Below are 24,230 nucleotides of genomic sequence, written 5' to 3'. Positions count from 1 at the left end.
TGTATCTACATGTACCTACTTGCCATCTCTTGCACTCTCCTGCTGGCTATCAGCGCTTGACGAGCAAGCAGCAGCCTCCGCGGGTTGAGGGTTAGACTGAATAATTTTTTTTTTTTTTTTTTTTAGACAGGCTCTTGTCCTCGTAGTGTACGATACTCTGCGACGAACCACGGCTATCTATCACTGCCTAACTACAGCAATTTGAGAGGGGTGCACTCTTGAGCTGCTTGATGCTGTATGTTAACAACAGTTGTATGTTGTATGTTGTATGTTGTATGTTGTATGTTGTATGTTGTATGTTGTATGTTGTATGTTGTATGTTGTATGTTGTATGTGATCTGATATATGGAACCCAACCAGGTCGGGCCAAATTGCTGACCAAACCCGCCCCAGGCTAAACCGCTCCGAGAACTTCCCACAGCCAACTCCCACCAACCACAACCAACCATCAACCACTTCGCCTTTTCTCCTCGCCCAACAATCACCACCACAACCACCACCACCACCACCACCACCGCTCCTCTGCGCTGTCCAACATCTCCCAATCCCGCTCAGTCTAGCTCAATCGGCAACCTCTCTCCCCCCAATGTCGTCCACCACCCTCTTCCGCATTGCCTCGCGCACAGCCCCAGTCGGCTTTTTCAGAGCTTCCTACTCTGCCCGATCAAGAGTTGCCGCGCCCGTCTTCGCTGCTGCCGCCGCTCCCGCCATTGTCGCTTTTGGAGGAGTGAGCAGCTTCAGCTCGTCGTCCAAATGCGCCAGCGGAGCTATGGGCCATGAGGAGGAGACTTTTGAAGAGTTCTCTGCCAGGTATGCGCTCGTAACAACTCTTTCCCGATCCGCACACCCTCCGACATCGCCTGCAACTAATGAGCCTCTTTTCTATTTTCATTTTGATTTTGATTTTTACTTTTGGTTATTTATATCCATATTGTTTTACAACCCATCTAACCCTCAATTCCAAAATTGTTCAATAGATATGAGAAGGAATTCGATGGTGTACAGGATGTCTTCGAACTGCAGGTATAAAACCCTTCCCCAAACTCTCCTATCCTATCATTCCGGGAATTCCAATTGCCGATTGAATCCCGCTTCCCTCACAAAAATATAGCTGAAGGCTAATAATTACCCTCCCTGTCGAAACCATACAGCGAAACCTTAACAATGCCTTCGCCTACGATCTCGTCCCCTCCGTCAGCGTCATGACCGCCGCCCTCAAGGCTGCCCGCAGAGTCAACGACTTCCCCACCGCCGTTAGAATCTTCGAAGGTTCGTTTTGCTTCCCATACACACGAACAAGAATGCCAATTGCAATTTCAGCAATCACACTTTCACACCAGAATACTGACAAACACTCCAATCGGGAAAAATAAACACCCACAGGCATCAGAGCCAAGGTCGAAAACAAGGCCCAATACGAAATGTACCTCGAAGAACTGAAGAGTCTACGAGAGGAACTCGGAGTCACGCTCCAGGAGGAATTGTATCCCCAGGAGCAGAAATAAAGCACCCACCGCCATTCTTTTTCTTCCTTTCTTCCTTTCTCCTTTCCTTAAACCGTTTTTTATTCCGTTTCGAAAAAGACTCAATATCAATTTGGTTTCCCGCCCTCTCCTCTCTATCTACTTTCTCTCTCTCTCCCTCTCTCCGCTCTCTCCCATCTGTAATATCTCTCCTGTCACCTGCCTGCCTCCGTTTTCCTCCTCTACCAGACAACTCGCATTTCTAAAGTGGTGAATTGGAATTGGGGTTGGCGGTCCCATCATTGTTTCAAATATATAATACATACACCCCGAACCCCTAAAATATCCGGGAAAAAAAATAGAAAACGAAAAAGCGTCGAGGGTAATGTGGGGGTGGCGAGGGCAAGGACATAGATGTGGATTGCGGGAGCAGGAACGGGATGAATTGTTATAGGGAGATAGATGGTGATGAATGGGGGGTAGGGTAGCCATAGGGATGGCGATTATTGATTGCAATGCGAAAATGGGGAAATGGAAAAAAATAAAAAAGATGAAAGAAGAGAAGGAAAGAAAGAAGATGAGAAGGAAAACAAACACACACACACACACATACACCATACATACACACACTAGCCAGCAATCTCTCACTCATCACAAAACACCCAAAAATGACTTGCATATATGTACATGTAACTATATGAACACTAGGAAGAAGCGGGGGGGATGACAATAGGTTCTTGTTTTATTATTATTACTATTTCTACTATTTATTCCATACTCTTTTTCTTTTGTGATGGCCTCAAAACCAAAACCACAACTTAGCTGTAAGAACAGGCAGCGGAGAAAAACAAGTAGGGATGTATATATATATAGTGGTGATTTATTGTAGTTGTGGAATGAGAGTCTCTCTCTTAGCCCTGTTTCATTACTTCTCTCCCTCTCTGCCATCTTTGAAAGGAAAGTCAGGAAATGCAAAAAAGATGGGATTCCAACAATTTGTTACACTCATCTGAATGCTGCATAGATAAATTAATGTGTCAATGAGACCATTTTTCATACCATTTTTCAAAACAGATAGTTAATAGAATAAGTTACTCCATTATGAACTTTTTTTTTTCTTTTCTTTTCTTTTTTTTTTTTTTTTTGTACATACATGTACACACATCTATAACTTTTGTGCAAGAGAGAGAGAGTGAGTTAGAGATTAGTCTATCCTTTTTCAATATTTTTCTTCCCTTCCCAACTTCCAATAAAACGCTCGACAAAAAAAAAAATCCGTTTCTCCGTTTCTTGTTGCGCCGGCCCCTTGTTTTCAACTTTTTAAAAGAGAAACCCCTTTTAATTTTATCCATGCGCCAACCTCCGAAGACATTAATAATAATAGAAAGAAGTTACATATTAAAAGAAAAGAAGAAGAAAAAAAAAGAAAAAAAAAGAAAATCTCAGGCTGAACATGGTGTGCTGGTAGTGGTGACGAATGGCTCCGATGATGATCTTGCTCAAGGACTTTTAAAAAAAGTAAAGCGAAAGGGGAAAAAAAATATACTGCGTAGGGATGTGTATAGGGAAAGTTAAAAAAAAATATAGTACGTTGTCGTATGCCGCCGGGGCGCGGGGGGGACGTGAATGTAGGAATAAACGACACCCAAACGATGGGATGGTGGGATAAGATGCATACGAAGCGTATAGTAAAGAGTTAAGTACCTACTAGACTATAGGTACGTGCGTGGGGGGGAGACAAAGGGAACGTACTTCCAAGCCCGTTTATTCCAAACTTTTGCTTTCGTCTTCGTCTTCTTTTCCTCTTTTTTTTTTTTTTTTTTTTTTTTTTTTTTTTTTTTTTCCACTTCTTGCCTTTTCCCTTTTTTTCCTGTTTCCCCTCTCTGTGCTCGTGGCATATTCTCCCGCGAGCCCGTTTTCATCTCTCAGGCCACCCGCAACCCCAGTTCAGCCTCCATGTCGAGAGTGTATACATATATATATAATACACCCTTCACGCCCACAACGGTGGATGAATATACTCCGCCGCCCGATCCATCAAATTCGGCAACGTCCACTCTCCACTCGTCGTACTCTCCGGCGTATGTGGCGGGAGCGACTCAGGCTTTGCCGGATGGGTTAGACCCGCAGCGCTACTTCCCGTTGTCGACACGGCGAACCCACCTCCAACACTAGGCGGGGAAGTGGACGACGGCGTGGGTATGGCGGCGGTGCCGGTGTTGTTTGTGCTGCCAGTGTTAGCGCAGCCATGAACGACCATATGCAGCGGCGCCGCCGACGGGCTTTTCTTGTGCTGCGCCTGCATGCTGAAGGCGGCGTTGAGTTTTTGCAGGGCACGGAGCGATTTGGTTAAGGGTTTTGCCCACTGGGTCTGAGTGTCGGCTACAACAGAGATGGGGAGCGGGGCAGTAGAGGCGATGGAGACTGATACCGGGTCGTAGCTTGGAGTGGATATGTTTGTAGTGCCATTGATCATGTCAGAACGCTCTATCTTCGTGGCACGGTATGCCTGTTGCGGTGAGTGCATCCCTGCAGTGCCAGCTGTGCTTGGGCCGGTAGCGGTAGCAGGGGCGTTAAAGGCACCTTCAGACGCTGCACGTTCTGCTATCACTGATTCAAGCCGGCGGAGTAGTTGCAAAATGTACGGGTCGTTTTTAGATTCGCCAATCACGGCGAGGAGGAAGGCGGAACTGATTGCGCGTTGCAGACCGATCCATGATCGCCCAGCCTGGGGACTGATCGAATATAATTCTATATAGGCCTCGATGGTGCGGGCGAGGGCGGCGACGCAATCCTTGCGCATGGCTACCCAGGAAGGGTCCTTTGACTCGGCATTCTTCAATGCGGGTCGACAGAGTTCTGACGTTACATAAGATGAGTGTAGTTTCAATGCTAATCTTTGGATGTGGTCGAAGTGGGTGAGGCAGGATGCCGGGTCGCGGAGGTGTGGGGATACATCTGTCATGATTTTTTGAAGTTCATCCCTGTATGCCTGGATGACAGTGACCCCCATGTGCGACTGCGGTGATAGCATGCGCCCCTTGAGAATTTCCAAGGTGAGTGAGATTATCCGGCTGAGAGTTTCGAAGTAAGAGCGGTGCCCTGGCTGTGAGGTCGAATGGTAGGGTATATCTGGTTGGCTAAACGCCATCGTGGATGGCCTGTCATACGACAAGGAGAAGTGACTATCTTGCCATGCCATCGACCACCTGTGCAAGTAAGTAAGCATTAGGACGAAACAAGCTACAGAAATGACCACCACCAGAGGCGATAGTTGAGTCTTACCAAACTCTTCGCCGAATGTATCTTTCAGCAGATGAAAACCTGTTCGACTCTACGTGTAAACCAAGAGCAAGACCCATTCTTAGAGTCATACCTGTGAAAGAAAGGTTAGTATCGTTGTATACTTCTTAAGTAATTGAGGTGAAGTAATTGGCATTTGACAGAATACTCACCCAGTAAAACGTAAGAAACGCCGGGATTCATATTGTACGAAAGGACGTTGCCGATAATAAGCAATGTCTGTATCGCTTCGAGCGTCGGTTGAGACAAGAAATTCGTCATTCGTAAAAATTGATATGAGCAGCATACTAAAACATGTATTAGATTTGTTTACAATGGAAACTGGGAGTATGGCGGGGGCGATTCAGAAAGGAGACATACCGTAAACTTGGGAGGTCAACTCCCTCTCCTTGCTAGGAAGGTCGGATGATTGGCACCCCGCAGCCAGTGCGGCGAAGAGCAACCCAACAAAAGCCAGGCTCATCCCGTAGGGCTTGTCCGTATCCTCACTAGATCCTTGCTGAAGACCGCCCCACAGCATCCTGTTTTGCAGGAGAGTATTTAGATTCGCTTCAAACTGATCGATATCAGGAATAACCGGATAGATTGTTGTGCTGATATCACGGTAACTTCGAATGAACCTAAGGTAGAAGAAATAGAACCAACAAGAGTTTTACTATTTAGCAAAAATGTGCTTGTGGAGCTGAAGAGGGAAGAAGACAAAAAAGTAAATAAAACAAAATAAAATAAACCTTACATCCTGCACTGGTCATCGTCGGGTAAAACCGCACAGACAGCACGCATGTCGAATGTACGTATATCCGTTGACCAGAGATCAACGAACGGGTATGTAGCCGATTCATTATCAAGTCCCAGCTTCGGAAGAATGCCCCCTTCAAGTAACGCCTGGGAAGCTTCTTGCGAAGTGCCTGATCGACCAAGCAGGTAGGCCAAGACGGACCTTGATCCCAGATGTACGGTCCCATTCCCCAGCTCATTCGACGCATGAATTCCTTCGCGGTCTGGAAAGCTATCCGCCGAACGAGCACCTGAACTAGCACTTGGGATCGTTGATGGTATAGGCTGGGCAGACTCCACCTGCTCGAGACCCATCCGAAGCGATGAGATCATATTTTCCATATCCTTCAACTTGGCGCAGACTGTCTCCCATTCCTCCTTGGGAATAGCCACTTTACCTGCAGCACCCGTAGTGGCAACTTGCAGCTCCGTCGGGCTCACTTGGAGACTGCCAGGCTCAGCTCCATTGCTGGTGGTCGCTGCTGTCGTTGCAGCTGCAACATACGCTTGGGCTGCAGCAACCTGCCGCTTTTTCGAGGGCCGTTCGTACGAACACAGATCCGCATGGTCTCGCTTGACGCAGCCGTCACAGGGCAGATTGCGATCACATTTTACCTTGCGGGTGTGACAGGGGTAGCAGGCTTTGGGTTCGCGCGCCTTGCGTTTGGTGCGAATGATTGCATCCACCTGCGCCTGGGGGAGTTCGGAAACAGGGGTTGAGATGGATGTAAGCGGGGAGGTGGTGGCGGCGGCACTAGTGGAAAGTTGTAGCGACATGATCGGCTGAGCTTTTATAAAAAGGGTATGCTGTTGAGAATGAAAGGCATTGGGATCATTGTTACTATTGACAAAAGAATCTATATAGGAGTCTGGTATTTTGGCTGGTCAATACATAGTCGCTGGCATCTCGGGGCGGCGGAGGGAGTTGGAAAAGCGGATTTAGATGGGGGGCTTCAAGATGGACTCCCCTCCGGACCAATGATAGTCCGATTGTGGCGCATGTAAAATAACTGGAAGAAATAGTTAAAGTTTTTTTCTTGAATTATTTTTATTAACTGTGATATGGACAATAATAATAGAACACTATATACGTTTTTGATCTATCATCGATGCTCTAGAAATGGTATCAAGCGCTGCACCTTTCGCCAAATCAATAGGGCAATGAGAAGCAAATGAAACAACCCGCTCAGTAAATGTTTTTTTTATGCTACGAGGTAAACCAATTGATGAAGAAAAAGGGGTGAAAGACATTAAATACCGAAAGATAGTACCGGGTGGTAGGAAATACAGGGCAGTGCAAGATAAGAGGAAAAGGAAACAGAAAAGTAGAAAAGGAAGCATTGTCGAAGGAAGCATTGAAATGACCAGCATTTTTGGTTCTCGTGTTGAAAAACCACGAATACCAGGAGTCCACGAAGTAGTTGGCCATTAATTCCAACCGCATGGTCTGCTGCTAGAGAACAAATGTGGGCCGAACGGATTGTGTTGTTAGATTATTATTTCTCTGGTCAACAAAAGGCATATCTGGAGTGCTTCGGAATCGCCTCCCTTGAAATAGAAAGCGAATGGGATTGCGCAGCACGTCAACCAAGGAACGGGATAAATGAGCTTGCGCACTGGTAACGAACGTTTAACTAAAGGACATGGATCGTAGAAAGGTTTTGGCGGCAAGCGCGGGAAGTAGCCTGATGTTGATAGGTGTCAACTGCGGAAATTGTGTTAGCGTGATGTCATAGCCCAAACCATTTGAATGGACGGGACCTTAGGTAGCGTATTGTTACCAAGAAAATGAATCCAAATCCAACTGGGAAACCTCCAATTGTCGGCCCAATCCAATGAATGCAAGAATATGAGGTCCACGCAAAAATGAACATTTCTTGGAATACACCAGCAGGACATCATCTTAGGAATCAAACCCATCTCAGCATGGGGCTTCCCGCCATATTTTTTTTTGGCTCAGCTTTATGTAGTTGGTTGTTGACTAGTGGAGCACAGCAAGCGCTGGTAAGACTCCGATTGCGAGAGGAATAAACATCAGGCCAAGTACTATACCGGCAGAATAGCCTTTTGTGATAAACGTTCGGAAATCTGGAAAGGGAGTTAACTAGTCACTTTTTCCCGGTAAACCAAAATTTCTACTCCACCATAGGCAACTTACGCACTGAAAAAACATGTAAAACAGCCGGTATAGAATGGACATACAAATCGAAACGATTTGGTTCCAAAAAGAAAGCTGGAACGGCGGGAAAAGGAACAAGCACAGGTTCTCCTCCCCTCATGATCTAGAATCAAGGTCTTGTTCTGTCACGTATCTATCGTTCTTTGTCTCATTCTCTCATCTTTTTGGCCCTGTTGACGAGAAGCGTGGGAGTGTACCCGTGGACGTCTCAGGGGCGGTGAACGTGACTAGCGCCCACACAGCCCTCTCCTGACACTATGTACTCCGTAATCAAGAAGACAACAGCGACCGACAGTGTAGGGACATATACTGGCTTTCGTCCAAACATTTCTGACATTGGCTCTGTAAATGACATATTTAATGTCAAGAAAATACGCCTAGGTACTTCCATCCGACACGACCAAATTTTCAAAGGGGCGAAACCCCAAACTTACCAACACTTTGGAATCCAATACATACCACAGACTGTAATCGTAAGGAGGTCCACAATTTCCCCTATGTCGAATTCCTCCGCTACCTGTCCTATACCAGCTGTGATCACACTACTATCAAAAGCGACGACGAAGGAAGCAAGATATAGCTCAACCTTCGTGATGTACCATTTCCGCGCTTTGCTCCAGTTCTTAGGGTTTTCTGGATCGTTGAGCTTGAAAGTAATGAGGTTGTGGTCCTCGATCTTCCCAGTAACGTTAGATCTGACTGGCTTTATGATCCGGCCTTCCTGAGTTTCTGTCGTAGATGCCTCAAGGGTAGCGGTCGGCCTGAGAATGCGGGATGGACTGGGCGCCCGGCAAGTTTATATATATCAGGGGGGTAAAATTCTGGCCCGGGTAACGCGGCACCTCGGCGGTATCGGTGACTTCATTGTGGGAACAGGCACGAGATAGTGCCATATACCTAAATGAAGCAAATACAAGTTTTTATGCTTGTTTAGTAGTCATTGGATATATAAAGCATTGTAGGAAACGTAGAGAGAAGGTGTAGGTGTTTCTCTGTCGGCGCTCGGTGCAATCTCGGGAACTGTTCGGGGCCCCATTAATACAGAGAAGGGTTGAACTCCAGTCTATTATGTTTGCGAGTGTATGAAGCTTGATTACTGTTGGTTGGAAGATAAAGTAAGCATCATGTATTAGAGACTCAGTTTCTTTTTCTTTGATGATTAGGTAGCCAACTCCTCAGTTCGAGTAGTTTACGCTGCGTAAAGGGGCTCAAAAATGTGGCTTTACAACATCAGGTGTAAATAGGAGAACAAAGCAAGGGGTTCAAAGCTAATGATGTCGGATTCAATAGTTTTCAGAGGGCAAACCAGGCTTGAATGATTTCTTTGGTGTCGGCTCGAGAATGTTATAGTCTGCTGCTACGAACGAAATATCAAGAAAGACTTCAGTTGCCGTTGAGAAATCGAAAATCTAACAGAATGAATGTGGGAATAAATAATTAGCAAATTAGCAACTTCTCGCCTATCAACTACATGCCGATGTATCCAACTGGCATGTGCATGTACACTACAGTACATACGTATTCCTCGCGCAATATTTAAAAAGCCCGGGTCGTCGACGGGACCTAGTAAGGTAGGGCGCGCCACCTGGGCAGCTGGACTGGTCCTTCTTCCGGTGTCCGGTGGACATGCAAATGAAAGCTGGATCTCTCCGGATCAAACAGCCCAGGAACCGATGTTAGAAGGTGTTTGGGTAAGTCGTTCGCTGTAAGCTTGAGCTACTTCGCTGATTGCGCGATTCGACTCTCTCGAGCGCCAAGCAAGCGCGCAGAATGAGGGAATACCAGGTTTGGCAATCGAAACTTCAATATGAGTACTTTTTCTTCCTCGTACTTTCCACGGCATTTTTTTCTTGAACAAAAGCGCTCGTCTCCCCTCCCTTGTGCCGGGTTTATGAAAGAGATTATCACGTGATCAACAGACTAAGGACCTAGGTAGCTGTAGGCTACTGGGGCAAAAGAGCTCAGTCACCACCAGCGCTGCTGGTAGAAGGGCCGATCAACCCCCGGGACCCCCAACAGTAGCTGACCAGGAAAGACACCTCGCTCGTAAGAGATAAAAGTTTTGCCAGAAACAAGTCGTATTTTGGAGTCCGCAAAGTCTAGGAATGTTTCTGGGAACTCACACTCTTGTCCAGCCGGACAAGGTTCCTCAAGACGAATGCAGATTCAAATAGCTACTGCGAAAGAGCCAGAAGAAGATGAATGAAGCAGTGGGTTGAGTTCAGTAACTTGCCAACAGCAGCGATTCCGTGTTGACACTCCAGCGAGCAGTTGGTTGGCTGTATGACTTCGTCTTTTGTTTCTCGAACGTTGAAGGAATGACGTGGATTAACCATAGTCATGTGACTTATATTTTTCCTGGCTGACTCATCGCTAATGAGGGGCCAAAAGCCTATCACCACGTGACCCATCACGGACAAATTCTCGCGCTTGGCGGGGAACATTTTGCGCAACACCGACTCATTAGGAACAGCAACTGGAGAGTTGATATTGCTGATGGCGGGTTCCCAGATGTTTAGATAGCGCGAATCCCTTCTTTACAAAAGCCCTTGGCTCGGGGTATCCCCCTATCGAACCCAGCTTCTCGCTAGCTCGTCCAAGTGAGTCAAATTGCACCGAGTGTGTCTTTGGCATCCCACATCGGCTAACAATACATGAATTTTGAGCAGCTGCACTTTGCTCAGATACCCATCTGCATTGACTGGCATTCACAATGACTTCCTCGCAGTCGACCTATCTCACAATCCCGGGCTCAATTGCCTTTTCTCAATCCCGGAGCCGCTCCATTGCGGAAAGCATCGGGGTGAAGGAGGTGCGTGCCCAGTGGGTTCATTATGTTCATGCTGCTGGGGATTTACAGCAAAGCGAGCGCGCGGTGCTAGAACAGCTTCTACATTACGGAGATATTGTGGGCGTTCCTTCATCGTTCGAGTCAACAGATGGACCATTCACAGTTTATCACGTTACTCCACGAACCGGCACCATATCCCCATGGAGTTCCCAAGCTACCGGGATATCCCATGTTTGTGGCCTTAAAAGTAGCGTCAAGCGCATTGAGCGCGGCTTGCGAATCTCGTGCCTGCTTGCTGAAGGACGCGAAGACTTGGATAAGGCTGCGTTGGACGTTCTTCATGATCGAATGACTCAAATCATTTCGAAAGATGAACCAGATCTTCACCTCATGTTCTCGGAGCATCAACCTCTTCCCCTTGAAACGATACCTCTTTATGGAGAGGGCAAATCCCCGGTTGAGGTTCTACAAAAAGCAAATACCCGACTTGGCTTGGCATTGGACCAATCCGAAATCGACTACCTGGTCGATGCGTATGCGCCTGATGGCCCAGTTGGTCGCCCTCCCACCGACGTCGAGCTGTTTATGTTCGCGCAAGTAAATTCTGAACATTGTCGCCATAAACAATTCAATGCTACCTGGATCATTGACGGCGAGGAGAAACCCCATACTCTATTTGGTATGATCAGAAACACCCACAAAAAAACCCCGGAGCACACTATTAGTGCATATAGCGACAATGCTGCTGTTCTAGAAGGAGAAATAGCCAGTTATTGGGCCCCTAGCCCGGTGAACGGAGAATGGACTCAGACAAAAGAGCAGGTTCATTACTTGGCCAAAGTCGAAACGCACAACCACCCCACCGCGGTCTCACCCTACCCTGGTGCCGCAACTGGATCTGGAGGTGAAATTCGTGATGAAGGAGCTGTTGGCAGAGGTTCGAAGCCGAAAGCCGGTCTTAGTGGTTTCTGCGTTTCGGATCTATTGATTCCAGGGCATAGACAACCTTGGGAACTCGATGTTGGAAAGCCCAATCATATCGCAAGCAGTTTGGATATTATGCTTGAGGCCCCGATCGGCAGTGCTGCATTCAACAACGAGTTTGGAAGACCGTGTACAACCGGCTACTTCCGAACCTTCCTCACCAAAATCGATATCGGGGATGGAGAATCGGAGCTCCGAGGCTATCATAAACCCATTATGATTGCTGGTGGCGTTGGGACTGTCCGGCCACAGCACGCACTCAAAAATCCACACACTGTCAAACCGGGTTCATATTTGGTGGTCCTTGGCGGACCGGCCATGCTCATCGGTTTGGGTGGAGGTGCAGCTTCCAGTATTGCATCTGGAGAAGGCTCCGCTGATTTAGATTTTGCTAGCGTCCAGAGAGGAAATGCAGAAGTCCAACGGAGAGCACAGGAAGTCATTAACGCCTGCGCGGCTATGGGAGCCGATAACCCCATTAAGTTCATCCATGATGTCGGAGCAGGAGGCCTATCTAATGCTTTACCTGAACTTATTCATGATGCTGGGCTGGGAGCAAAATTTGAGCTCCGTGAGATTGACAATGCAGATAAAGGGATGAGTCCTATGCAGATATGGTGCTGTGAAGCGCAAGAGCGATATGTAATGGCTGTAGGAGAGGAAAGCATGAATAAATTCGTGGCGATCGCGAAACGGGAACGTTGCGGTTATTCAGTTGTTGGCCGCGGACTGGGTCAACCTGAAGAAGACAGGAGGCTAATTCTTCTTGACCGAGATTCTAAAGACCAACCTGACCCAATCGACCTCCCCCTTTCCGTACTCTTCGGAAAACCACCGAAAATGACGAGGAACGTTACATCTAGACAACTTCCTCTTCCTCCCTTCGACTCCAGCCTTAAAACCTATCTGCCCAACTTCCCTAAGGATGGATTGTTTAGCGAAGCTGTCACTAGAGTCCTCAATCTACCGGCTGTTGGTTCGAAATCGTTCCTCATTACCATTGGCGATAGAACCGTGGGTGGACTGACGGCGAGAGATCAAATGGTTGGACCTTGGCAAGTTCCTGTGTCAGATGTCTCTGTTACGGCAACATCATTGCTGCAGGGAATGAAAACTGGTGAGGCTATGGCTATAGGAGAGAAACCAACCCTGGCCTTAATTTCACCTGCTGCTTCTGCAAGAATGGCTGTTGCAGAATCACTTATGAACATTGCCGCCGCTGATGTGCTTGGCCAATTGACCCGTATCAAGCTCTCGGCCAATTGGATGTCAGCGGCAAGCCATCCTGGAGAAGGTACGGCCATATACGAAGCTGTTGAAGCCATTGGGATGGGACTATGTCCACAGCTACGTATTAGTATTCCTGTTGGGAAGGACTCAATGTCAATGAAGATGAAATGGAAAGATGAAAAGTCTCAAGAACCACGTGAAGTTACTGCCCCGTTGTCCGTGGTTATCTCAGCGTTTGCGCCTGTTGGCGACATACGTAAAACATGGACACCAGCACTCCGCAGACGTGAGGAGGTGGGCGAGACTGTTCTTCTGTTTGTTGACCTCTCATTCGGTCGCAAGGCTCTTGGGGGGTCCTCATTAGCGCAGGTGTTCGGACAAGTAGGAAATCAATGCCCCGATGTTCACGAAGTCCAGCTTCTGAAAGACTTCTTCGACGCTATCCAACAACTTCAAGAGCGCGGTATCGTCCTTGCCTACCACGATCGATCAGATGGCGGTCTCTTCACAACTCTCGCTGAAATGATGTTTGCCGGTAGATGTGGGCTACACATTATGCTCGATGGTATATGTCAAAGTTCAGATACTCGTCATGTTCTCGAGACTCTTTTCAACGAGGAGCTTGGCGCTGTGTTCCAGGTGCGCAAAGAGCATGAGAATCTTTTCAAAAAGTGCTTTGCAACCTGTGGCCCTCCACCTGGCTTGATATTCCGAATCGGTGAGGTACCCATCAAATCTGATCAAGATCTTGTAATTTACCACAGTTCGGTAGTCCCGATCTATCGGAATTCTCGTGCCAATCTTCAACAGGCATGGGCCAACACATCCCACCAAATGCAACGACTCCGAGACAATCCCGCAGCGGCAGAGCAAGAGTACGCAAATATCCTTGACGACGGAGATCGGGGCCTATCATACAACCTCTCTTTTGACCCCAAGGAAACCGTGTTGCCCCTGATAACCAACCTTACTTCTCTCTTCTCCCCCTTCTCCGCCAAACCACGGGTTGCGATCCTTCGTGAACAGGGCGTTAACGGCCAAGCTGAAATGGCCTTCGCTTTCAACATGGCCGGCTTTACTGCCGTTGACGTGCACATGACAGATATTATTTCCGGACAAGTTTCTCTCTCATCCTTTGTCGGCCTCGCAGCTTGCGGAGGGTTCTCATATGGTGATGTCCTCGGTGCTGGCCAGGGCTGGTCTAAATCAGTACTCCTGCATAAAGACACCCGCAACGAATTCCAATCTTTCTTCCAGCGCTCAGATACCTTTACCCTTGGCGTCTGCAACGGCTGCCAGTTCCTTAGTCGTCTCAAGGAACTCATCCCAGGCGCACAGGACTGGCCTAGCTTTGAACGAAACGCGAGTGAACAGTACGAAGGCCGCGTCTGCATGGTCGGCATCAGCGATCCGGACCCGGCAACACCCAGTGTTTTCCTCCACGGGATGCACGGTTCTAGCTTGCCCATCGCCGTCGCCCATGGCGAAGGCCGGGCATCGTTCACGAACTCCAGCTCAAACGCGGAGAGCCTTGTGAAACAGAATCTCGCACCGATCCGCTACGTCGATAACTCCTCGCTAAAACCTACAACGAAATACCCGTTCAACCCTAATGGTAGCCCAGAAGGTATAGCTGGAGTCCGAACGCCCGATGGTAAGGTCTTGGCGCTAATGCCGCACCCTGAGCGGACTATAATGGCAGGCGTTGGAAGTTGGATACCCCCCGAAAAGGTCGAGGAATGGGGCAATATCGGTCCCTGGGGCCGGATGTTTTACAGTGCAAGAAGATGGGTTGGTTAGATTACTCTAAAAGCTGCTTCTTTTTGATTGTCATTACATCTCTCGTGACCTAGGTTTGTTCTAGTTATAAAGTCACCCTGATATATTCTGCTGTTCCATTCTTGGCTACGAAGTGTACCAATTGTCATGTTCCCCATCTACTACCGCCCTACTTGTGGCTTCTTTCTTACGCACCTCTCTATTTCTTTTGCATGTTGAGCACCGAGAGTCGCATGTTCATATTCATACTGGGTAATTATAGAAAACATATAAACAGACTCGAGTTTTGATTGTATATAAGGACGCGGATCTCGTTAAGCTAGCTCTTCGGGTATTTGGCATGAGTATTTCAGGATAGCTCTGATCGACGGGAGTATCTACATCAGAAGCCCCGGTATCGATAATTATAGGGCGTACAATATATGTAGTAATCAACCTGGCTCGTTGCATTTGCCAGGCGGACATAGGATGCCTCTAACTCTATCTTCGACAACTCATCATACATGTCCACCTCTACTCTTCCTCCACTCTAATTTCTCTGCGAGAATCTCCCAACTATTGTGGCCATCCACCCGTCCCATTCCCCGCAACCCTGCCGTAATGAACGAACATAGATGTTCGAATTTATCCCTAACGCCTATTAATCGTTTCCTATATGAGGTCTCAATAAAGGAGACACTGGTTAAATTTCCCTCGTCCATCATGCTATCATCAGCATCATCTACGCTATCATCATCTGCAACAGAGCTAGATTCAATCTCTCGGGACCGTGAACGACGACGCCGCTGATGCAGACTACCACTAGTCCTGTATCGACGCCCGGAGGATGAATGGAATGATTTCCTGTTTCCCTGGTCGAATTGGTTGTCGCCGTGACGTGAGATTTGAATGTCAGAGAAGTGTATGCACAGGTCAAGAAGGGATATGACCGCTTGGTAAATAGGAGTGAGATTGGGGGACAGGAGGCATTGGTCTTCCAATGACGAGGTGTACGATTCGTGAGCGGCTATCATCCCATCTACATCTTTCGCTTTCGATAGCGCTTCCTTCATGATTGTAGTCGAGGTGCAGATGACAAGCTGTGTGAGATGTGCGTAGAGGACGTTTAGAAGCCAGAGGAGGTGGTGTCGAATGCTATACCCGAGGATATCGTCTTTCTTCTCGCTTTCGGTCTCGGAATGTAGCGATCTCAGGAGACGCTGTCGCTCCACGACGTACTTGGCTCGTCGTATTTGCATTAGGAAGGTTGACACACGTCTATATGCCGAAAGCGACTGTTTTGTGATGATATTAGCCACTGGCCAAGGAAGAATATAGTCCATGGCGATCGCCTTCAAGATCTGGGCGGAGCGACAGTGATATTCAAAATCCTGTAGCCCGATCTGCTTCGATCTGATTATGAGGCGACTGGGGTCGATGCATGCTAGGCTACCGAATGTTCCTTGTGCTAGCTCGGTAAGGAAGAACCTATCATTCCAGGACTGAATTCCTTTATCGATCAAGTCGAATACTTCGTGATCGATTATCGAGGAAAGTGACATATCCTTTCCTAGGTATATGTATTCAAGCGCCTCCAACGAAATCCACAGGCCACACTGCTCGTCAAGTTGTTTCCGAAGCAAGTTCGAAGCAAAAGTGTGGTTGGAGTCAATGAGTCGATCGAATGAGTACTCTAGCAGTACTGGGAACGGTAGCAAGGGGGAGAAGTGGTCGGATGAACAGATATTCTCATATGAAATGTTCATACATTTTGGAGTCTCTAAAACATCTGGATCCAAGCCAAGGCGGCGAATGAATATCATACTTTTGCCAGTGGTAAAAATCTTCTTGGCCGCAGGACGTAGAAAATCAGGCGCATAAAGTCGTCCATGAACCTCATCCAGTACAAACCATTCGTGCCAGAGTGTTCTCAGGTCGGTGAGTTGCTTTCCCGAGTCAGAGACAAAAAATGTACCCAAAGTCTTGTCCAGCTGTCCTTTTTCTATCCACAGTCTTATTGGCCTTGCGTAGACTTCGAAGCATTTGAAAAATATCTTAGCCACATGCTGGAAAGTTGTATCGTCTCCGCATGCCTGTTTCGAACAAACAAGATCATAGAGCAGATCTAGGCATTGGAACGCCTCATTTGGCGACTGATCCGCTAGTTTGTTGATGAGATCTGACAGTTCTCGTAGCAGAGACGTTTCCTCGTACACATTTGAGAAGAGTCGAATCAAACTCGGCGTAGAAGACTCAGCTGTTCCAGAGTGTTCTGCTTCCATATTCGATAGGTCTTTGTTAAATCTACACAAGTGAAATTCCACCTCACGCTGAAACATCTGCATAAATTGAAGCTTCTGGGGATGCTGTGCAAATCGCCGAATAACATGTAATTGGGCTCCTAGGACACTAAATGAGCGAAGCAAGTTCCCAAAGGCGATTGGTGATGCATGACGCAATCTAAATCTTCGATCAACCTCAACGCTATCGTCTAAATACCAGAATAAGGTGGTGGGGAGGCCCTGAAGCATAAATATCGTCTCTCTTATTACTTGTAACTCTGTAAGATACAAGTCATCATCGTTCGTCGGTCGATTAGTTTGCGCGACCCTATTTCTCCAGAGCTCAAGATCCTGAATGCGTGAGAGCAATATCTCATCTTCAACTGGTAAGAAGCAAGTATCTGGAGTCTTAAAATCATCCAGGGGAACTTTGGACCGCTGTGGAACAATTCGGGGGATAGATACGCCACTCGATGTGCTTGATAGATCGTCACCGGAGGTAAGTGCAGCATAATCAATATCCTGCCAAATCTCTTCCTCGTCACTTAGAGGGTCAGATGCATAAATATCACTCCATGTTAAAGGAGGTGGTGAAGCTGGTCGTCGAAGTAAATCCAAGTCCTCGATGGTGGAATGTACTGCTGGCCTATCTGAGAGTTCTAGGAGTAAAGACAAGGCTTCAGGAGCCCGGTGGATCCTCCTCTGATTCAGCTCTTCCAGTCGCGAATGAAGCGCGTCGGAAAGAGCATCATTGTCTAAAACTTGAAACTTTTCTTGGAGACCATCAAGCCGCTTCGCAACCTCCAGATGGTCTGTTCTTCCAGCATTGTTCTGCTTCAGAGTCCTCTCAACGAGAGATTTCAACCTGTGGAAACGACGGCTGCCCTAGTACAAAAGTCAGCAGCAGAAAAAACTATTAACAATTGACACAAATACTCGCCTTGTCTGGCGTGTTCGTAATTATGATAATAAGCTCGTCCGTCAGAGCGCTGACATTCGCTGAATGAGCCATTTCTTGTCTTACATAGGCAATCTCAAATCGTTTCTCAGACACCAAGTCGGCGGAAAATGCACAGTTACGCGTCTACTTGTTCATGTTTCCCCATAATATGCTATAGAACAAGTACTCTGACACATACTTCGTTCGATGCTCCAACAACAACGCGTTTCAATCCCCTGAAGGTCTGATATTATGCGATAAACACTAGTCCGTAACAGGCAGGAAGAGCTGCATCGGCCGCCCTGGGCGCGCTGACTCAGCAGCCTGGCAGCTGGCAGCATCATCGCGGCCAAATCCTATTTTTAACTACATGAACAACCAGGGGCGATCTTTGTTCAGCTGTGAGAAAAACATTTTATCTCTCTTTATGCTGTTCACGGCCATGCGCATAATAGCAGTATGGGCCTCGCACGACCGCTTCGTTTGCTCTTAGCCGCCTGCTTTGTTCTTGCTCTATTTCTCATCTTCCAGGTTTCGAAATCGCCCCCGTTGCTAACTGGAAGAAAGGGGCAATACGATAATGGACTCCAGAGGGAGCCTCTTTTGGATCGTGAGTAATTTTCCTTCTCCTCTCATCCTAATGCAATATGTATTGACGATATCTACAGCTACAGGAGAGCCTCCTGAGCCTCTTTGGCGGGCAAAAGATGATGCCTATGCGCCCGACAACCCCAATTCCGCTCGCATCAACGCGACGCTCCTAGCCCTGGTTCGAAACGAAGAATTGGACGAGTTAATAATGACGATGAGGGATTTGGAAAGGACTTGGAATAGCAAGTTCAATTACCCGTGGACTTTTTTTAACGATAAAGAGTTTACGGAAGAGTTCAAGACTCGAACACAAGCTGAAACAAAGGCACAATGCAATTACGGTATGGATGAATGCGGTTGAGCTTCCTTGTCAACCGTGATGGCACTCTAATTTTGTTTTATTTACCCAGAATTAATTCCAAAGGAGCACTGGGACGTACCCGACTTTATTAGTATGGAGCTCTACGAAGAATCCTCCAAAATCCTCAAGGAGAAGAATATCCAATACAGCAACCTGATGTCATACCATCAAATGTGCCGCTGGAACAGTGGCATGTTCTACAAACACCCAGCCTTGGCGAATGTGCAGTACTATTGGAGAGTCGAACCCAAGGTCCATTTCTTCTGCGACGTCGACTACGATGTGTTCCGCTACATGCAAGACCACAACAAAACCTATGGCTTCACCATCAACCTCTATGATGCTCCTGAGAGTATTGCTACTCTATGGCCGCAGACGCTTAAGTTCCTCGAAGCGCACCCCAATCACCTACATCCAAACAACGCAATGGACTGGCTGGTGGACAATAAGCAAAGACCACAACATAATAAGGACGCAAACGGGTACTCCACTTGCCACTTTTGGTCTAACTTCGAAATCGCGGATATGTCGTTCTATCGAAGCCAGGCTTATGAAGATTATTTTAACCATTTGGATCGTGCCGGAGGCTTCTTCTACGAAAGATGGGGCGATGCACCAGTACATTCTATCGGCCTAGGCCTATTTGAGGACAAGAGTAAAATTCATTGGTTTGTTAACCCTTTTTATTCCTCTCTGTGCCCCGATTCCACCACAATGTCAATTCCTTATCCTAACCATCACTTTTTTTTATTTAGGTTCCGTGACATCGGATACCAACATGTCCCATACTTCAACTGCCCGAACTCTCCAAAATGCAAAGGCTGCACTCCGGGAAAGTTTTACGCCGGGGAACCTTTCCTCCAGCTCGAAGATTGCCGACCAAACTGGTTTAAATACGTTGGGACTGATTGATCTCGCAATCTACATTAAACAATAACATGACTTCGGAAATGATGCTGGCACGCCACACATCTACAATCCCCCCAACACTTATCAAGGCGCAGGAAATAGATAACAAGCCCCTAGTTGACCTCCAATTGTGCCTCCTCAAACCCCCCCAAGTAAAATGAGCGGGCTGTACCCACGAACCAATTCCGCTGCTGCATGGACCGGACATTTCCCCAGGCGGCACTTGAAATAATAACTCAAAAAAAAAAAAAAAAAAAAAAAAAAAAAAAAAAAAGCAGAAAATCGTTAGCCTTCTTCTCCCTCCCTCCCCCCCCTTGTCTCCTCCCAACGAATGGATCCCCGATAGAGCTAAAAAAAGAAAATCCCGAAGTTTCATAATCTTTGTACCATGATGCCTACAACATTACAACCTAAGACAGGGGGAAGGGGCAGCACGGGGCCAGAGAACCAATGGCCGGTTGGTCTATGTATATATATATATATTTATGTGTTGTTTTGTATAGATGGATACAAACATATCTTATTAATAGGGGGCATTCAACGTCTACATTCAGCACACCCGCTAATACCATTCAACTATTTCACTTCACACTCTCCATATTACTCAATTGTTCAACGGAACGGGACGGGAAGAGGTGTTGGGGACCCAGAGCTGTCATGCATGTTTCTTTTTTCTCTATTCTTCGGTTTCTTTTCTCCTTTCTTCTTTCTCCTTTTTCTTTTCCTTTTCCTTCCCCCTTTTTTTTTTTTTTTTTTTTTTTTTTTTTTTCCCTTGGGTGGGGAGGAATTTTTTTAAACTCTCTGGCGTCCCTTCACACGTCTACCTCCCCTATTAATTTTCTAATAGTTACCCACAGCTAGCTCAGACAATGTATTCTAGATGCCCTGTGTCATTAATATACGTCAATATGTTTTTATTTTCATGTGAAATACTTTAAAACTAGCTTCTGTCCTTATATGGCACGTGACCCTTTGCGCTGTAGATCTCGTCAAGAGCTACTTTAATACAACCAAGCTTTCTCGTCTTTATGTTCTCTGACACTTTATTTAAACAATAGGGAGAGGAGCAGAGGCCTATTTGTTTACCATGTGCTGTCAAGGTTCAGATTTAGTTCATCATATCTGATTGCAGATCACCGAGTCCCGTCTACAAGAGAGCTTATTTTGCGGCTGATGGTCGCCATGGCCTACAACTAATTGAAATACCACAAGATTGGCAGTTGCACAGCTACACAGTACATCAATTAGTCGAGAAGGCAATTAATTGATTCAAATTTCCATTCCTGAGATATAAAACAAACTGGGGCTCTTAAAGTTGTCTTCCCTAACGGAGAAAGCTTCGAGTTTTCGGTTCCATTTTTGCCAGTTTTCTCTCTTTCTCTTCCCCTTTTTTTTCTTCTCCATTTTAGGGTTCTGTCCTAGGTTAATTAAGGAGTGTGGTTTGATCATGTGCAAATCATCTGCAAGAAATTCAGACGTAACAATATAGGTTTAATAGGGGGTGAAGGAAGGGAAGGTTCATCGTTTCAGCTTGCTTTATCTCCTCCTGCGGCCGTAGGCTTGATAGGCCGGTTGATGCTCCATACCACGGCGTATGGCTGAGGGGCGTCATCACGGGTGATGCGGAATGCGCTTACGATGATTTGTGCTTCTCCGTCTGGAATGTTGGTCCACGTAACTTGCTCGACGTTGTTAACTCTATCGAAATCAGTCTCCTCGCCCATATTTCCGTGACGCTCTTGGCCATTAGCAGTTCTCACGAGCAGATCCAAGTCGTTTTGAAGCTCTGCACCTGGTGGATCGGACCATACGAGTGTTACCTTCAGCACCGAACCTTCTGCCGATGTACCTGGAGGAATGTTGACGGTGATAGGTTTGTCCAGGCCCTGACCCTGCTCCAAGGGACCTCCTTCGTAGAAGCCTCCGTCCTCCTGATTGGGTAAAATAATGGAGTTTCTGAGATTAACCAAGCCAAACCCGGAGTTATTGTTCGGGGACGGGCCTGCTTCGCTGGGGTCATACTGCCCGACAAGCTCAACTGCACCATTGATAAGAAGAGCTTTCACAAGCGCGGCGCTAGGGTTAGGTGTGCCGTTCTTGACAAGAGATTCGCGCACAACTGCAGCACATCCAGCAACCAGGGGAGTTGCCATACTTGTGCCCGCAAGGAACCACCACTGGGGATCAAGGCTTTCTCCATATTGAGAGTCGGCCTGGGCATTTCGAGAGAGAGAAGACAAGACGGCAGTTCCAGGGGCGACAACATCAGGCTTGCAACGCCCCTCTACGGTAGGCCCACGGCTGCTAAATGCCGCCATTCCAGCAGGATTGTCGGCCATTAGGTCAGTACGGAAAGGGCTTGATGGCCAACGAAAGCCGTATTGGACGCCGATATCAGGACGATTATTTTCGCTCGCACCAACAGTGAGGATGTTCTTCGCCGCTGCCTGTGACCCAATCTGGCTGAGGTCGATGACGCCGTCGAAGTTGCGGTCTAAACCCTCGTTACCAGCAGCAAAAAGGATGAGCATATCAGGATGCTCCCAGATGAACTTGTCCACCTGCGAAGCTGACACATCGTAGGGAATCTGGCCAAATAGAGAGGACGACCCCCAAGAGTTGGTGTGTATGCGTGCGCCGTGTTCTTCGTACGGAACGATAAAAAGCTCACTCAAATCTGACGGGATGCCACCCAAGCCATTAGAACTATCGAGGACCGATTGTAGTACAAGCTGGGCTTTGGGTGCAGCGGCCGTAATCTTCCCACCCATAGAAGGGGAGTCGCCATCCCCAAGAATGGAGCCGGCAACATGGGTGCCATGTCCGTCTGGGTCGTCAGTTGCATTTGGTCTCCCCAGAGCGTAAAGGTGCTTGACCCTGCCAGTGAAAGCAGGATGAGTATCATCCGTTTTGCCAATATCGAATCCGGTGTCAGCGGCCGCGACGACCTGGCCCTCACCCAGATATTCGCTTACATGGGCAGACATGTTAGTGGTGTCACAGTCTAGGATCTCCCAGGCTTTGTTGTTCCAAAGAACGAAGGGATGGACCTGCTGAATGAGGTAGACGGCGTCGATGGCGGCTACATCATCGAGATACTGTTGCTGCAGGTGAATACGGATGCTCCTTGCAGAAGCTTTAAGAGACTTCAAATCAGCACGAGCAGCCCTTGCAACTGCCGCTTTGACAGCATCGTCCGTCGCATCGACATCGTGGTGCATGATGATATCGACCAATTGGAGGCGACTGGTCTTGGGGGTAGCGGTGAAAGCTGAGATAGGTTGGGAACGCGGTGGGTTTGACTTGAGACACGACTGTACAACAAACTGTTCCAAGTAGGGATTGGCCCAAAAGACGAAGTCTAGCGAACGGATCTCCGTTAGGTCCACACCCTTGTAGCTGCAAAGGTATGTATCCTTAGAGACGTATTCTTTGATATCTACACCTAAGTCCTTAAGCACGCGGCGCTGATTCTCTGACAGACGGTCAGGCCCTGCCTGGATGAGGATGTAGTCTGATTTGGAAGCATTTTCTGCCTGCAAGCCAAGGCCCCTCAGCTGCCGGGACTGCGCGAGCGGGTCAAGCTGATTGCCGTTGATTGAGATAAGGGTCATGATTGTTGCTGCTGCCTGCTAGAGGACACGAGGACTTAAACGGGTGCTAAGAGTTTAGAAGAGATAGATAGGTAGTTATGTGCTTGATACGTGAATAGCGGGTGTAAAAAAGAAGTTATTCACTGGATATAATCTGAAACAAAGACAGTAGAGACTGGGATATATAAGATAGAGAGGGCGGAGAGGATGTAGAAGAGGAGGACAAGGAGAAGAAGAAGGAGATGAAGAAAAGGAGGGACAAAGAGGACAAGGAGAGGAATATATAGGATTCCCTGGACTCGGACAGGAGGGAAAGAGCCGTGGGAGGTCGAAGCAGCCTCGATTCACTCCTGCTTCATACATGGCATGGCATGGCATGAACATCTGGCGCAGAGAAGAGGGATTGCCCTATACAGATCGCAGCCATCGCCATGTATAATATATTATAGGATGGAGAAATGGAATGACCATATAACCTCCATATCGCCAGGCGGACATTGACTGCCTTAGGAGTAGTCCGTCTGTCCACCTCTTCATGAAGCATCAATCAGATGATTGCAGTGCATTCACTTCAGCGAGATATATATGTAACTATGGCTCACCTCCTTGAGCAATGGCCAGTCTCACCAGCCATCAACTTCTCTCGATTGAACTCCTGACCATCGCAGGGAAGACTGACGAATAAACCAAGATCTCCAGCAGCTTTGTTAGCCAAGTCGGTTGTTCTTAAACTGGCTGCCAGAACCATGCATTTCATGTTTGATCTCAGTTGATCTGGTTCTATGTATTTCTTGATGTGAATCCTGCTAGGACTGATCAATTATAAAACATGAAAAATAATCACCAGTCAATGTATATATTTGAAGAGTTATTATTTTTAAGCACAAAATGAGATTAACTGAGAAATATTAAGAAAGTGATCTCATTTGATCTCATTTGATCTCATTTGATCTCATTTAATTCTATTCTTGACATTTCTTGATATAAAATTACTATTTTTAGAAAGTTTAGAGTTTATTTTAGAGCTATTTTAGATAACACTTAAATAATAGTTATTTTTAAAAGTGAT

At 47.1% G+C, this 24,230-nt stretch overlaps 7 protein-coding genes across 7 annotated transcripts; 3 read left to right on the top strand and 4 right to left on the bottom strand.

Moving 5' to 3' along the window:
- Window positions 1–250: 250 nt before the first annotated feature.
- BDCG_04485 (cytochrome c oxidase polypeptide VI) lies at window positions 251–2,558 on the top strand. Its single transcript, XM_045420148.1, has 5 exons — window positions 251–280; window positions 394–810; window positions 978–1,023; window positions 1,152–1,269; window positions 1,384–2,558. Exons 1-5 carry the CDS (start codon window positions 255–257, stop codon window positions 1,503–1,505), a joined length of 729 nt encoding a protein of 242 aa, XP_045276307.1. The 5' UTR covers window positions 251–254; the 3' UTR covers window positions 1,506–2,558.
- An 898-nt stretch (window positions 2,559–3,456) lies between these two features.
- BDCG_04484 (fungal specific transcription factor domain-containing protein) lies at window positions 3,457–6,320 on the bottom strand (the record flags this gene model as incomplete). The annotated part of the gene is made up of 4 exons (XM_045420147.1): window positions 3,457–4,672; window positions 4,749–4,839; window positions 5,127–5,386; window positions 5,503–6,320. The coding sequence occupies 4 exons, from the start codon at window positions 6,318–6,320 to the stop codon at window positions 3,457–3,459; spliced, it is 2,385 nt and encodes a 794-aa protein (XP_045276306.1).
- Window positions 6,321–7,930: 1,610 nt separating this feature from the next.
- BDCG_04483 (MFS multidrug transporter) lies at window positions 7,931–8,587 on the bottom strand (the record flags this gene model as incomplete). The annotated part of the gene is made up of 3 exons (XM_045420146.1): window positions 7,931–8,064; window positions 8,182–8,501; window positions 8,565–8,587. 3 exons carry the CDS (start codon window positions 8,585–8,587, stop codon window positions 7,931–7,933), a joined length of 477 nt encoding a protein of 158 aa, XP_045276305.1.
- A 1,109-nt stretch (window positions 8,588–9,696) lies between these two features.
- On the top strand, window positions 9,697–17,293 carry BDCG_04482 (phosphoribosylformylglycinamidine synthase). Its single transcript, XM_045420145.1, has 2 exons — window positions 9,697–10,322; window positions 10,392–17,293. The coding sequence occupies exon 2, from the start codon at window positions 10,436–10,438 to the stop codon at window positions 14,525–14,527; it is 4,092 nt and encodes a 1,363-aa protein (XP_045276304.1). The 5' UTR covers window positions 9,697–10,322; window positions 10,392–10,435; the 3' UTR covers window positions 14,528–17,293.
- BDCG_04481 (gamma-tubulin complex component GCP5) lies at window positions 14,547–17,954 on the bottom strand. The gene is made up of 2 exons (XM_045420144.1): window positions 17,708–17,954; window positions 14,547–17,652 (listed from the first exon to the last, which is right to left on the bottom strand). Exons 1-2 carry the CDS (start codon window positions 17,777–17,779, stop codon window positions 15,004–15,006), a joined length of 2,721 nt encoding a protein of 906 aa, XP_045276303.1. The 5' UTR covers window positions 17,780–17,954; the 3' UTR covers window positions 14,547–15,003.
- Window positions 17,367–20,337, top strand: BDCG_04480 (mannosyltransferase). Its single transcript, XM_045420143.1, has 4 exons — window positions 17,367–18,317; window positions 18,376–18,639; window positions 18,709–19,327; window positions 19,415–20,337. Exons 1-4 carry the CDS (start codon window positions 18,167–18,169, stop codon window positions 19,569–19,571), a joined length of 1,191 nt encoding a protein of 396 aa, XP_045276302.1. The 5' UTR covers window positions 17,367–18,166; the 3' UTR covers window positions 19,572–20,337.
- A 353-nt stretch (window positions 20,338–20,690) lies between these two features.
- BDCG_04479 (kp-43 peptidase/serine peptidase) lies at window positions 20,691–24,065 on the bottom strand. The gene has a single exon (XM_045420142.1). The coding sequence runs from the start codon at window positions 23,180–23,182 to the stop codon at window positions 21,095–21,097; it is 2,088 nt and encodes a 695-aa protein (XP_045276301.1). The 5' UTR covers window positions 23,183–24,065; the 3' UTR covers window positions 20,691–21,094.
- Between the last annotated feature and the right edge of the window lie 165 nt (window positions 24,066–24,230).

This window comes from Blastomyces dermatitidis (assembly GCF_000003525.1).
Source record: "Blastomyces dermatitidis ER-3 genomic scaffold supercont1.4, whole genome shotgun sequence".
Classification (NCBI taxonomy): Eukaryota; Fungi; Ascomycota; class Eurotiomycetes; order Onygenales; family Ajellomycetaceae; genus Blastomyces; species Blastomyces dermatitidis.
Note: the sequence above shows the minus strand (reverse complement) of the source record. Positions and strands in the feature narration are given on the sequence as shown.

Bases quoted from the DNA above. Each gene is read 5' to 3' on its own strand.
- BDCG_04481 (XM_045420144.1), bottom strand. From the start codon at position 17,779: ATGGCTCATTCAGCGAATGTCAGCGCTCTGACGGACGAGCTTATTATC. The intron at 17,653-17,707 runs GCGAGTATTTGT...CTTTTGTACTAG, and splicing joins TTACGAACACGCCAGACAAG to GGCAGCCGTCGTTTCCACAG.
- BDCG_04480 (XM_045420143.1), top strand. From the start codon at position 18,167: ATGGGCCTCGCACGACCGCTTCGTTTGCTCTTAGCCGCCTGCTTTGTT. The intron at 18,318-18,375 runs GTGAGTAATTTT...CGATATCTACAG, and splicing joins GAGGGAGCCTCTTTTGGATC to CTACAGGAGAGCCTCCTGAG. The intron at 19,328-19,414 runs GTTTGTTAACCC...TTTTTTATTTAG, and splicing joins GACAAGAGTAAAATTCATTG to GTTCCGTGACATCGGATACC.
- BDCG_04485 (XM_045420148.1), top strand. From the start codon at position 255: ATGTTGTATGTTGTATGTTGTATGTT. The intron at 1,024-1,151 runs GTATAAAACCCT...GAAACCATACAG, and splicing joins AGGATGTCTTCGAACTGCAG to CGAAACCTTAACAATGCCTT. The intron at 1,270-1,383 runs GTTCGTTTTGCT...AAACACCCACAG, and splicing joins CGCCGTTAGAATCTTCGAAG to GCATCAGAGCCAAGGTCGAA.
- BDCG_04479 (XM_045420142.1), bottom strand. From the start codon at position 23,182: ATGACCCTTATCTCAATCAACGGCAATCAGCTTGACCCGCTCGCGCAG.
- BDCG_04482 (XM_045420145.1), top strand. From the start codon at position 10,436: ATGACTTCCTCGCAGTCGACCTATCTCACAATCCCGGGCTCAATTGCC.